At 59.5% G+C, this 14359-nt stretch overlaps 1 protein-coding gene across 1 annotated transcript; it reads left to right on the top strand.

Moving 5' to 3' along the window:
- The first annotated feature begins 2127 nt into the window (after positions 1-2127).
- Positions 2128-13061, top strand: LOC129481541 (chondroitin sulfate proteoglycan 4-like). Its single transcript, XM_063638491.1, is given in 11 exon segments — positions 2128-2218; positions 2776-2939; positions 4197-6585; positions 6588-7729; positions 9478-9968; positions 10279-10444; positions 10886-10893; positions 12086-12276; positions 12378-12512; positions 12656-12822; positions 12981-13061. Coding segments are annotated over 11 exon segments (5025 nt in total).
- The last annotated feature ends 1298 nt before the right edge of the window (positions 13062-14359 follow it).

Here is a 14359-nt window from a genome sequence, read left to right as displayed (position 1 = left end):
CAGAGCCTTGATGTTGACCATGCCTTGGCCGGTCTACATATACCTTTAGTGAAAGGGTGGTGTGATGGTTAATACTGAGTGTCAACTCGATTGGGTTGAAGGGTGCAAAGTATTGATGCCCTGGGTGTGTCTGTGAGGGTGTTGTCAAAGGAGATTAACATTTGAGTCAGTGGACTGGGGAAGGCAGACCCACCCTTAATACTGGTGGGCACCATCTAATCAGCTGCCAGCGAATATAAAGCCAGCAGAAAAATGTGAAAAGGCGAGACTGGCCTAGCCTCCCAGCCTACATCTTTCTCCCATGCTGGACGCCTCCTGCCCTCTAACATCGGACTTGAAGTTCTTCAGTTTTGGAACTGACTGGCTCTCCTTGCTCCTCAGGCTTGCGGACAGCCTATTATGGGACGTTTGATTGTGTAAGTTAATACTTAATAAGTTCCCCTTTATATATCTATATCTATCTCCTATTAGTTCTGTCCCTCTAGGGAACCCTAACGCAGGTGGGTAGGCGAAGGCAGATGTGCCCCCTTCTCCGTGGGTGCTGGGTAGGTAAGAAGACAGTCCCCAGCAGACCCTTAGCCCCTTCCAGGCCCTGTCTTCAGCCTCAGCCTGCGTGGTGGCCTGGGGAAGTTGGGAACTCAGCTGTTCTCATCCCTGGTTCCTTGGCCACGGTGGAAACAATGGGGCCGGATCTGACTGCCCATCGGGGACTGTGACTAGCTCTTCAGCAGGAAGCAACAGCAGGGGTAATGGAGGAAGTGTGGGCCCACTTTGGTTTGACACTGCACATGGTCTCCATCTGGCCTCAGAGCCTTTGCTCCTTGGCAGACTCAAGGCAATAAGCTCCCGCCCCCACCCTCAATGGCAGCTGGAAGAATGGTCTGAGAGAGAAGCAGGGATAGGTGGGCCGTACTGACACCACCCCCGGATCCCAGCCGTGGCCCCAGCCAACCCATGGAGGGGGGGCATGGCACAGCAGGCGCTGCACAGGAGCCCAAGCACAAGGGCACTTAGGAGAAGGAATCTGAGCAGGGATCAGTCTGGACTGGGGGTGATTCTCCAGAAACTCCGTTGTTCGGGGCTGTGACCACCAAGCCAGGTGATCAGGCCAGTGATGGTTCCCTTTGGGCTGGGTTGGGGAGCCAGACCCGGGAGGGAGACTCCTCTGGGGCCCAGGGGAGGCGAGTCAGAGCTGGCGGAGGCCTCTGGCTCCAGGAACTTCCTCCAAGGAGGAGACCTGAGTTGCTGGGAATTTCTGGGTCTGACCTCCTGCAAAGTCAAGGTCTGGGTTGGCCACAGGGTAAGGCTGTGCCTTCTGGTGCCAGGACCAAGAAGATGCTGGTGTGTCCGGAATTGGTGGGTTCTTGGTCTCACTGACTTCAAGAATGAAGCCGCAGACTCTCGCGGTGAGTGTTACAGTTCTTAAAATCGGCCTGTCGGGAGTTTGTTCCTTCTGATGTTCGGATGTGGGAGTTTCTTCCTTCTGGTGGGTTCGTGGTCTCGTTGGCTCAGGAGTGAAGATGCAGACCTTTGCGGTGAGTGTTGTAGCTCATAAATACAGTGTGGACCCAAAGAGTGAGCAGTAGCAAGAGTTATTGCAAAGAGTGAAAGAACAAAGCCTCCACAGTGAGGAAGGGAACCCGAGTGGGTTGCCACTGCTGGCTCCCACAGCCTGCTTTTAGTCTCTTATCTGGCCCCACCCACATCCTGCTTGATTGGTCCATTTTACAGAGAGCTGATTGGTCCGTTTTGACGGGGTGCTGATTAGTGCCTTTACAATTCCTGAGCTAGACACAAAAGTTCCCCACGTCCCCACTAGCTTAGCTAGCTAGAGTGTGGACACAAAGGTTCTCCAAGTCCCCACCAGAGTAGCTAGATACAGAGTGTCGACTGGTGCATTCACAAACCCTGAGCTAGACACAGGGTGCTGATTGGTGTGTTTACAAACCTTGAGCTAGATACAGAGTGCTGATTGGTGTATTTAGCTAGACATAAAGGTTCTCCAAGTCCCAACCAGACTCAGAAGCCCAGCTGATTTCACCCAGTGGATCCCGCACTGGGGCCGCAGGTGGAGTTGCCTGCCAATCCCGCCCCGTGCGCCCGCACTCCTCAGCCCTTGGGTGGTCCATGGGAGTGGGCGCCCTGGAGCAGGGGGCGGCGCTCATCAGAAAGGCTCGGGCCGCCCGGGAGCCCACGGCGCGGGGGAGGCTCAGGCATGGCGGGCTGCAGGTCCCGAGCCCTGCCCCGCGGGGAGGCAGCTAAGGCCCGGCGAGAAGTCGAGCACAGCAGCTGCTGGTCCAGGTGCTAAGCCCCTCACTGCCCCTGGCCGGCGGGGCTGGCTGGCTGCTCCGAGTGCAGGGCCGCCGAGCCCACGCCCACCCGGAACTCACACTGGCCCGCAAGCACCGCGCACAGCCCCGGTTCCCACCCGCGCCTCTCCCTCCACACCTCCCTGCAAGCTGAGGGAGCCGGCTCTGGCCTTGGCCAGCCCAGAAACGGACTCCCACAGTGCAGCGGCGGGCTGAAGGGCTCCTCAAGCGCGGCCAGAGTGGGCGCCAAAGCCGAGGAGGCACCGAGAGCGAGGGCTGTGAGGGCTGCCAGCAGGCTGTCATCTCTCACTGGGACCCGGGCAGTGCTCAGAGGCAGCACCATATAGCAGAACCATGAGGGTGCGCCAGCATGGACCCCTTTCTGCAATCCACCCCTCCCTCTTTGCGGCACCTCGCCTCCTCCAGGCAAGAGTCTGAGCCTTGACCACAGCTCCCTCTCACACAGCTTCCTTCTTAGGTGAGAACCACCTGGAGGTGCCTGTGGCCACGGCTCTGACTGACAAACACCTACAGCTGCAGTTCTCCACATTCCAGCCCGAAGCCCTCCTTCTCCTGGCAGCAGGCCCAGCTGACCACCTCCTGCTGCAGCTCTACCCTGGACGCCTGCAGGTGAGTGACGTCCCCCTGAGATCTCGGCGGGATTCGGGGTGGGATTCCTTCTCTAGCTTTGAGTGAACACCAGCTGGCCGTGTGACCTTGTGTAAGTCACTTTTATCTTGGGGTCTTCAGTTCTCCACTGTGGGATGGGCAGCAGCAGCCCAGAAATGGTAAATCCTTCATGAACTGGCTCTGCCCACCGGCTCCCTCCAACCATGTTTCCCACCACAACCCCTCGCTGGTCCTTTGTGCTCTGACCGCACTGAACTGCTTTCAGTTCCTGGCCATCTTACAGTCGCTTGCTGCCAGGCTCTTGATGTACACTCCTTCTGCCAGGTGCGTGCCTCTCCCATTCCCTGCACATGCCCAACTCCAGCCTCTCCTTGAAGTCTTAGTGTGCGCATCCCCTCCTCCTGGGCTAGGCCCCCTCCTGGGCCCCCATGACCCCTGTGCATCCCTGTGGCACTGCACCAATTTCTCTGCAGCACCACAGTCTGTCCACGGCAGTAACAGCACCAGTACTGCCTCAGCTTCCTCATTTTTCCATTTCATCCTTCAAGACACCACAAGCTTTGTTAGCAAGGAGTCTTGTGGCTTTCTTGAGTCTTCCCCCAAGCCATGAAGAGTTTAAGAACCTAGGGTCTTATTCCAAATTTGTGCCAGGCTGGGTGCAGTTGTTCATGCCTATAACCCCGCCACTTTGGGAGGCCAAGGTGAGAAGATCACTTGAGCCTAGGAGTTCAAGACTGGCCTGAGCCACACAATGAGACCCCAACTCTATTTAAAAAAAAAAAAAAAAATTTGGGTCAGCCATCTCCTTCCACACCCCAGTGGGGAGAGGACTAGGGTTTGGTCAGTCTGCTGCTGTCATTGCATTCCCAGTTACCTATTATTCCAAGGCTGAAGTCGAGGTTCCAAGACAATATTTCTGGCACCTCTCACTCAAGGAGAGAGGAGGAGAATTTAAAAATACAGGTTGGATTTCTAGGAGAGCATCTTGCTGTATGTCAGTTCCTTGTGGGCAAAGACGACATCTGATTCACATCAGGGTCCTCAGAGCCCATCCAGGCCTGGCCCAGAGTTCCCTTTGGTGAGTGTTTGGAGGATGAGTAAAGAGATGGCAGGATGGCAAGAGGAGTGGCACCAGAGGCCCTTGTCCTAGGTTTTCTGCTCTGGGGCACCAAAAGTGGGGAACCCACTATGATTTTATAAGGGAAATGATGGATTCCAAGTGCTGCCCCCCATCTCCCACTCCCCATCTCTCTTCAGGTCAGACTTGTTCTGGGCCAGGAGGAGCTGAGGCTGCAGACCCCAGCAGAGACGCTGCTGAGTGACTCCATCCCCCACACTACGGTGCTGACTGTTGCAGAGGGCTGGGCCACATTGTCAGTTGATGGGTTTCTGAACGCCTCCTCTGCAGTCCCAGGAGCCCCCCTAGAGGTCCCCTATGGGCTCTTTGTTGGGGGCACTGGGACCCTTGGCCTGCCCTACCTGAGGGGAACCAGCCGACCCCTGAGGGGTTGCCTCCATGCGGCCACCCTCAATGGCTGAATCCTCCTCCGGCCTCTGACCCCCGATGTGCATGAGGGCTGTGCTGAAGAGTTTTCTGCTGGTGATGATGTGGCCCTGGGCTTCTCTGGGCCCCACTCTCTGGCTGCCTTCCCTGCCTGGGGCACTCAGGACGAAGGAACCCTAGAGTTTACACTCACCACACAGAGCCGGCAGGCACTCTTGGCCTTCCAGGCAGGGGGCCGGCGTGGGGACTTCATCTATGTGGACATATTTGAGGGCCAACTGCGGGCCGTGGTGGAGAAGGGCCAGGGTACCGTATTGCTCCACAACAGTGTGCCTGTGGCCAACGGGCAGCCCCATGAGGTCAGTGTCCACATCAATGCTCACCAGCTGGAAATCTCTGTGGACCAGTACCCCACGCATACTTCGAACCGAGGAGTCCTCAGCTACCTGGAGCCACGGGGCAGTCTCCTTCTCGGGGGGCTGGATGCAGAGGCCTCTCGTCACCTCCAGGAACACCGCCTGGGCCTGACACCAGAGGCCACCAATGCCTCCCTGCTGGACTGCATGGAAGACCTCAGTGTCAATGGCCAGAGGCAGGGGCTGAGGGAAGCTTTGCTGACTCGCAACATGGTGGCTGGCTGCAGGCTGGAGAAGGAGGAGTGTAAGGATGATGCCTATGGCCATTATGAAGCTTTCTCCACCCTGGCCCCCGAGGCTTGGCCTGCCATGGAGCTGCCTGAGCCATGCGTGCCTGAGCCAGGTCTGCCTCCTGTCTTTGCCAATTTCACCCACCTGCTGACTATCAGCCCATTGGTGGTGGCCAAGGGGGGCACAGTCTGGCTTGAGTGGTGGCACGTGCAGCCCATGCTGGACCTGATGGAGGCTGAGCTGCGCAAATCCCAGGTGCTGTTCAGCGTGACCTGAGGGGCACGCCATGGCAAGCTCGAGCTAGACATCCCGGGCGCCCAGGCACGAAAAATGTTCACCCTCCTGGGCGTGGTGAACCGCAAGGCCCGCTTCATCTATGATGGCTATGAGGACACCTCTGACCAGCTGGTGCTGGACGTGTCAGTGACGGCTCGGGCGCACATGCCCTCATGCCTGCAGAGGGGCCAAACTTACCTCCTGCCCATCCAGGTCAACCCTGTCAACGACCCACCCCACATCATCTTCCCACATGGCAGCCTCATGGTGATCCTGGAACACGCGCAGAAGCCGCTGGGGCCCGAGGTTTCCCAGGCCTATGACCTGGACTCTGCCTGTGAGGGCCTCGCCTTCCAGCTCCTTGGCACCCCATCTGGCCTCCCCGTGGAGTGCCGAGACCAGCCTGGGGAGCCGGCAACCGAGTTCTCCTGCCGGGAGTTGGAGGCCAGCAGCCTAGTCTATGTCCACCGCGGTGGCCCTGCACAGGACTTGACGTTCCGGGTCAGCGATGGACTGCAGGCCAGCCCCCCGGCCACGCTGAAGGTGGTGGCCATCCGGCCGGCCATACAGATCCACCGCAGCACAGGGCTGCGCCTGGCCCAAGGCTCTGCCATGCCCATCTTGCCCGCCAACCTGTCGGTGGAGACCAATGCCGTGGGGCAGGATGTTAGCGTGCTGTTTCGTGTCACTGGTGCCCTGCAGTTTGGGGAGCTGCAGAAGCAGGGGGCAGGTGGGGTGGAGGGTGCTGAGTGGTGGGCCACACAGGCGTTCCACCAGCGGGATGTGGAGCAGGGCCGTGTGAGGTACCTGAGCACCGACCCACAGCACCACACTGACGACACCGTGGAGAACCTGGCCCTGGAGGTGCAGGTGGGCCAGGAAATCCTGAGCAATCTGTCCTTCCCAGTGACCATCCAGAGAGCCACCGTGTGGATGCTGCGGCTGGAGCCACTGCACACTCAGAACACCCATCAGGAGGCCCTCACCACAGCCCACCTGGAGGCCACCCTGGAGGAGGCAGGCCCAAGCCCCCCAACCTTCCATTATGAGGTGGTTCAGGCTCCCAGGAAAGGCAACCTTCAACTATAGGGCACGAGGCTGTCAGATGGCCAGGGCTTCACCCAAGATGACATACAGGCTGGCCGGGTGACCTATGGGGCCATGGCACGTGCCTCAGAGGCAGTCAAGCACACCTTCTGTTTCCATGTCACAGCTCCACCCATTCCCCCTGCTCTGTACCCTCCATCCACGTTGGTGATGACCCAGACGTGCCCATCCTCACCAATGTCCTCCTTGTGGTGCCTGAGGGTGGTGAGAGTGTCCTCTCTGCTGCCCGCCTCTTTGTCAAGAGTCTCAACAGTGCCAGCTACCTCTATGAGGTCATGGAGTGGCCCTGCCATGGGAGGTTGGCTTGGCGTGGGACACAGGACAAGACCACTATGGTGACATCCTTCACCAATGAAGACCTGTTGCGTGGCCGGCTGACCTACCAGCATGATGACTCCGAGACCACAGAAGATGATATCCCATTTGTTGCTACCCGCCAGGGCGAGAGCAGTGGTGACATGGCCTGGGAGGAGGTACGGGGTGTCTTCCGAGTGGCCATCCAGCCCGTGAATGACCACGCCCCTGTGCAGACCATCAGCCGGATCTTCCATGTGGCCCGGGGCGGGCGGCGGCTGCTGACTACGGACGACGTGGCCTTCAGCGATGCTGACTCGGGCTTTGCTGACGCCCAGCTGGTGCTGACCCGCAAGGACCTCCTCTTTGGCAGTATCGTGGCCGTAGATGAGCCCACACGGCCTATCTACCGCTTCACCCAGGAGGACCTCAGGAAGAGGCGAGTACTGTTCGTGCACTCAGGGGCCGACCGTGGCTGGATCCAGCTGCAGGTGTCTGATGGGCAACACCAGGCCACTGCACTGCTGGAGGTGCAGGCCTCGGAGCCCTACCTCCGTGTGGCCAACGGCTCCAGCCTTGTGGTCCCTCAAGGAGGCCAGGGCACCATTGACACGGCCGTGCTCCACCTGGACACCAACCTCGACATCCGCAGTGGGGATGAGGTCCACTACCACGTCACAGCCGGCCCTCGCTGGGGACAGCTACTCCGGGCCGGTCAGCCAGCCACAGCCTTCTCCCAGCAGGACCTGCTGGATGGGGCCGTTCTGTATAGCCACAATGGCAGCCTCAGTCCCCATGACACCCTGGCCTTCTCCGTGGAAGCGGGGCCAGTGCACGTGGATGCCGCCCTACAAGTGACCATTGCCCTAGAGGGCCCACTGGCCCCTCTGAAGCTGGTCTGGCACAAGAAGATCTACGTCTTCCAGGGAGAGGCAGCTGAGATCAGAAGGGACCAGGTGGAGGTGAGGAGCTGGAGGTGGTGAGTGGGGGTGTGGGCCAGGTAGAGGGCCTCCCGCCCAGCCTCCATGCCAGGTACACATGTGACTTGGGCTGTGGCTGTGGTGGCCCCAGGTTACATGTGTGCACGTGCCTCAGATGTGCTCCTGTATATGTTGTGCTCCCAAGAGTTTCTGGGGAGCTTGCTGTGCACCCATCCTCCTGGGAGTTGTGTGTGCCTCCAGAGGACATGTTCACTCGTGTCCATGACGTGGCTGAGCATGCAGATTCCTGGACCCCACCCAGCCCTACAGAATCTCTGACGTGTAGCCCGAGAATATGCATTGCAGTCAGTTCCCTGGGAGGGCATCACGGGTCCTGAGCTTTGGGGATTGCTGGCCCTGGAGACAGGCAGCTGCTCCTCAGATCCCCGTGTCCCCCGCTCTTTTCTCAGAGCCCAGACCAGGACTAGGAGGTCTGTCAAGGGCTTCTGCAACCCCACAGAGCAGGAACCCCACAGAGCAGGAACCCCACCCAGGAACCCCACAGAGCAGCCACGGGCCCTCCAGCAGGCTCACTGACTTGCCCTGTGACCTCAGGCCAGTCCTTGCCCGCTCTCGGCCTTACTCTCCTACACTGCTCATTTCGGAGACCTTTCTGGTCTGCATGTCTGGAGCTTGGGGCCGACAGCGAGCCAGCAGATCTGGAGTCAGGAAGGCCTCACGGGAGGAGGCAGCGTTTGGGCCGGGCTCTAAAGAGCACAGGCCATCAGGGGCAGAGAATGGGGAGTGGTATTCCAGGCAGAAGGAGCATTCCAGGCAAATGCATAGAAAAGGAATGTGAGTTTGGGGGCGGTTTGGCCTCTTGTGGCTGGCCCATCAGGTGAGGGAGCCCGTGTGGCCTTTGGGGCGTGAGCTCTGTAGGGCCTGAGCTGAAGGCGGCTGTGCCTCCAGGAGGGGTGGGATGGGGCACTCTCTGATGGTCCTGGGTGGTAATAGCATGGGCTGGGGAGGTGCTACCTGCAACCAGCCACAGGCCTGAACAGATCCTGAGCAGGGGGCCTGTGTGTGTGCACATGCGCATGTGTACATGTGTGACTGCGTCAGCATATGATGAACTCGTGTGTCTGTGTCACTGAGTCTGGGGCTACATGATTACGCACCTCCCCTAGGGAGTGCATCTCAAGGTGTGACCGAACCCCTGCAACCGTGTGTGGGGTGGGTATTAACATGTGACCAGCAGCCAGGGCAACCCAGTGAAACCCCATCTCTACACAAAAAATTTAAAAATTAGACGGGCACGGTCAGGCGCGGGGGCTCACGCCTGTAATCCCAGCCGAGGCAGGCAGATCACGAGGTCAGGAGATCGAGACCATCCTGGCTAACACGGTGAAACCCCATCTCTACTAAAAATACAAAAAATTATCCGGGCATGGTGGCACGTGCCTGTGGTCCCAGCTACTTGGGAGGCTGAGGTGGGAGAATCCCTTGAGCCTGGGAAGTTGAGGCTTCAGGGAACTGTGATCGCACCACTGCACTCCAGCCTGGGTGACAGAGTGAGACCCTGTCTCAAAAAACAAAAAATGTGACCAGCTGCATGTCTGGCTGCTGTGTGTGTGAACCCACGTGTGTGTTTGTGTGTCTGAATGAGCAGTGGCATCTAGAGGAATAAGTGAGGCAAGATCAAGCGTGTTCTGGCTGCTTAGGGCCACAGTGGACCCCTCTGAGACCCCATCTGTGGCCCCCTGTGAGTCCTCATGACCTCTGTTAACCAGGCAGCCCAGGAGGCAGTGCCGCCGGCAGACATCGTATTCTCAGTGAAGAGCCCACCGAGTGCCGGCTACCTGGTGATGGTGTCGCGTGGCGCCTTGGCAGATGAGCCACCCAGCCTGGACCCCGTGCAGAGCTTCTGCCAGGAGGCAGTGGACACAGGCAGGGTCCTGTACCTACACTCCCGCCCTGAGGCCTGGAGCGATGCCTTCTCGCTGGATGTGGCCTCAGGCCTGGGTGCTCCCCTCGAGGGCATCCTTGTGGAGCTGGAGGTGCTGCCCGCTGCCATCCCACTGGAGGTGCAAAACTTCAGCGTCCCTGAGGGTGGCAGCCTCACCCTGGCCCCTCCACTGCTCCGCGTCACCGGGCCCTACTTCCCCACTCTCCCGGTCCTCGGCCTGCGGGTGCTGGAGCCACCCCAGCATGGAGCCCTGCAGAAGGAGGATGGACCTCAAGCCAGGACCCTCAGCGCCTTCTCCTGGAGAGAGGAATGGCTGTGAGAGAGGCCCAGGGGCTGCAGCCCAGCTCTGGGGGCAGAGTAGAGGGAGCCCCAAGGACTCCCAGTCTGGGGGTTATACACAGAGAGGAGACGGGGAGTCACATTTCAGAAGCACCTATGCTTTAAATACTGTATCTCCTTTCTTCCTTACAACTCCTCGGAGCCAGAACTAATGGTCCCCATTTTCCACCAATGGAAGCTGAAGCCCTAAAAGAGTCAGTCTCCTCCTGCACCCAAAGGCAGGGCGTGAAGCGTGCTGCTGGGGCCTGACTGCCAGCCCTGGGCCTGCCTCTAGGTGGAAGAGCAGCTGATCCGCCTACGTGCATGACGGGAGCCAGACACTGACAGACAGTTTTGTCCTGATGGCTAATACCTCCGAGATGGACCACCAGAGCCATCCTGTGGCCTTCACTGTCACTGTCCTGCCTGTCAATGACCAACCCCCGGTCCTCACCACAAACACAGGCCTGCAGGTGAGAGTATTCCTGGGACCAGCCCCCATTTCTGCTTCCAGAAAGAGGCCAGCGTCCCCTACTTCCTGGTACAGAGCTCCCTGTCTCTGAGCCTCAGTTTCCTCCTCTGCAAAATGGGGACACTGCCGCATGCCTCATGGGGTTATTGGAAGGAGAGATGTGAGATTGTGCTGAAATAGAACATAGGTGGGAGATTTTGTTACTGGACACTTGCAAGTGTGGTAGGCAGACTTCTGAGTGGCCACAGGTGGCTCTGCTGTTCCTTCTCCTGTGGCTCAGGACCAGAACACCTGACAGAATCACTTACAAACCTTTAAGGGCAGGCATCAGGGCGGAAGCCATTAAGCTTCCCACCTTCACCCCAGCAAGTGAAGGCCACAGCTTGGCTCCCCAAACTCCTGCCCCTTGTGCCACAGCAGAGCAGGGCCCCCATTTTTGCAGAGGTGGAAGTTGAGGCCCAGACATGGGATGGAACTTCTCCATGGTTGCAAAAGTAGTTCTGGTGGAACAGAAAGGGCATGGCTTTACAAAGCCCACATGGCAGGGCTTTAAACGCCAGCTTCTGGGGTGTGTCCTCCTCGGTCAGGAGCCACTGAAGGTTCCACAGGGGGGCTGACTTGGGCTGTCTGTGACATGGGGCGCCGAGAGAACTTTGGTGGTCTAGGATGTGCCCATAGAGGGTGGCCTCATGGTGCGGAGGCCACAAAATAGTGGGACACAGCACCCTAGAACCACAGGCCAGGACAGCTATGTGGCAGCATGGCCACCAGGTGGTGCCATCCACCCGTGTTTGCTCCGGGAGCCCAGTGCTGGGGTCCTGTCCCCCACATTATGGCCCCTCCTGCCAGGGCTGGGCCTGAGGGCTCCCTGGGGCCAGGGGAGGAAGCCCAGGAATGCCAGAAGGCTCTGTTTTCCGGGCATGTGAGTCCCACTGCAGCTCTGCTTGCAAGTAATTGACCCAGCAAGACTGGTACCAGGACCTCAGGAACAGGCACCTGCTCTGCTTGCAAGTGGGAGGCCTGAAAAGGGGTCCCCTTTGCCCAACATGAGGAGGGCCTGTAACTGCTCTGGAAGCACCTGGGCCCATCCCACGCTGCTTCTGTGCTGCAGAACAGTGACAACCATCAGCACCCCACTCTCTGCACCACCCACCCCTCCCTCAGCTGGAAGGAGGGCCTGTTTCTAAAATCACCACTCCCACCTGTGCCTAGCCCTGGCCAAGCACACACAGAGGCTCTGAAAGGAGACCCCTCCCCCACCAGTGAGACAGATTAAGGAGCACTGTTGGTCAGCGTTGGGGGTTTCTGGGGGTGAGAACTTGGTGAGGGTAAGAGCTGGGGCCTTACTGGGTAGGGGATATAAGCTGGCCTTGAGGGACATGCAGGACTAGGGCAGATGGAGAGCAGGGAGGCTGGGCCTGGAGGGTGACCTTCCCTGGGGTCTTCCCTGGGGTGACAGGGAAGGTGAATGCGGGAGGGCCCTTTGTTCAGGGGAGTCAGAGTGGCGCCAGCCTCGATGCCACCTGAGGGCCTTAGCTGCAGCAGGACTGGAGCCCTGGTGGCAGCCCAGGGCCAGGGAGGAAGGGGTGGGTGAGTGTGGCAAGGCAGAACCTTCACAGGCCTGTGTTCCCAGATGTGGGAGGGGGGCCACTGCGCCCATCCCAGCGGAGGCTCTGAGGAGCACGGACGGCGACTCTGGGCCCGAGGATCTGGTCTACACCATCGAGCAGCCCAGCAACGGGCGGGTAGTGCTGTTGGGGGCGCCGGGCACCGAGGTGCGCAGCTTCATACAAGCCCAGCTGGATGGCAGGCTCGTGCTGTTCTCACACAGAGGTGGGTGCTGAGGGCTGGGCCCCGGGTTCCTGCTGCCCATGGGGGTGCCCTGAGATGGGGAGCCAGCTCAGGCCAGCTGGACCCAATGCCCCTGTCCCCAGGAACCGTGGATGGAGGCATCTACTTTGGCTTCTCTGATGACAAGCACACTTCCTCCGGACACTTCTTCTGAGTGATGGCCCAGAAGCAAGTGCTCCTCTTGCTGGAGGGCAGCCGGACACTGACTGTCTGCCCAGGTGGGTGTGCTGATCGTGGGCATTCCTGGGTGCCGGGAGCTGGGGCGGAGCTGAGGGTGGCATGCCAGGATCACGCTGCCTCTCTGCAAACACAGGCCTGGGTCTGGATCTCAAAGGGTGATGGCCCCTTGTGCCTCTGGCAGAGTCCATCCAGCCACTCAGCATCCAGAGCCTCAGAGCCAGCTCCAGCACAGGCACCGACCCCCAGCTCCTGCTCTACCGTGTGGTGCGGGGCTCCCAGCTAGGCCGGCTGTTCCACGCCCAGCAGGACAGCACAAGGAAGGCCCTGGTGAACTTCACTCAGGCAGAGGTAAGGGCCCCACTCTGGAGCCACCACTCAGATGCCCCCAGCCTCAGGTGGCCGCTGTGCCATGGACATCATGTGGACACGGGTGCCAGCTCTGGCATCACTGGCAGCAGACACCCCCAGGCTTGCCATAGTCCAGGCCCTGGTGTCCTGCCTTCCAGGAGCTGCCAGGCTGGCAGGGCAAGTTCATGTTCCCAGAAGGGGGGAGAAGGATGCAGGAAGTCAGGGATACAGGGCCCTAGAGCAGGGCTGGGGTCTTGGGGTGTGGCTTCCAGAAGGAAGCTACAGCCAGACCCAAGGGTCTGGAGAGGGGGCACCATGTGGGGGCACTAGTGGCACCCCAGTAGCTGGTGAGGGGTAGTGCTTGGTCCAGAGAGATGGAATTGGAGGTGAAGCGGCTGCTGGGCCTCTGGGCAGAGGTGTGAGCCTGGGGCTCAGGTCAAGTGCCAGCCAGAGGCAGAGTGGATCCTAGGGGCAGATGAGCTGATGAAAGGCAGCTGAGTCGGCCAAGAGGGTGAAGCCGCTGTTCATCCGTCCTGGTGGCTTCAGAGACCACCAGGAAGAACTAGAGCTCTCAGCTATGGGTAGCAGCAGACTCTCTGTGATAACTGTGCCATGGGGGCCAGCCCAGTCATCACTTAAATGAACACCTCTCCCCGAAGGCAGAACAGGAGTTGTTCCATAGCAAGGCAGAGCGGGGCAGACTCTTCCGTGGGCCGTCCTGGGCAGGTGGCGTACCTGATGCTCCCACCAGGAGGCTGCATAGGCATCTGGACCCAGCACATGACAGTGAGTTCTGGGTAGGGGGCGTTCTTGCGGGTGCAGAGCTGACTCTGTCACTCAGGAGTCACGGCACGTGATACTGCCCCAAGTACCTCCAGAAGGGTCCCCCTGCCAGCCCTTGAAAATGGCAGAGCCCACCCCTAGCCCCCTTTCCAAGCTCCCTTGCTTGGGCAGGGACCTCCTGAGCCTGGCACTCTCCCTCCTGAGAGGTGCAGATGGTATTCAGCAAGTGCAAAGCCAAAGTCCCCGCCCAGCAAGTGGCTCAGATGGGGAGCCTTTGGGCATCTGGAAGGAGGTGGCTTTGACAGGTGGAATAAAGTTTCTTGGGCTTCTCACATCAACACCTCCCAGTCCCGGGTCCTGTATTTCCCTGGAGCCCCACTCCTGCTATGGTCCCCTCCCCACAATGAGATATTTGTCAGGCTGGTGTCTACAGCCTGCGTACCCTCAGTTGCTGGGAGCCTTTGTCGAGAATGCCCAGGAATGGGGAGGGCACGGGACCAGGCCATCAGCAACCCTCTCGCACTCTATAGTCCCATGTTACTCAGAGCTTCCCGTGCCCCAGCAATATGAAGGACTAGATTGAATGGGCACCAGGGGTCCAGGCTGGCAGTGCCATCCAGGAAAGTGGGGAAGAGGCTACGTGGGCTACCTGGCCCACTCGGGGAGGAGGGCGGGACTGGGTATTGTTCTGACAGCAGCCCTGTCCCACAACACTGAACTGGGCAGGGAAGGGGTCAGGTGTCCCCCTGACATG

The sequence above is a fragment of the Symphalangus syndactylus genome, chromosome 5, assembly GCF_028878055.3.
Source record: "Symphalangus syndactylus isolate Jambi chromosome 5, NHGRI_mSymSyn1-v2.1_pri, whole genome shotgun sequence".
Classification (NCBI taxonomy): domain Eukaryota; kingdom Metazoa; phylum Chordata; class Mammalia; order Primates; family Hylobatidae; genus Symphalangus; species Symphalangus syndactylus.
Note: the sequence above shows the minus strand (reverse complement) of the source record. Positions and strands in the feature narration are given on the sequence as shown.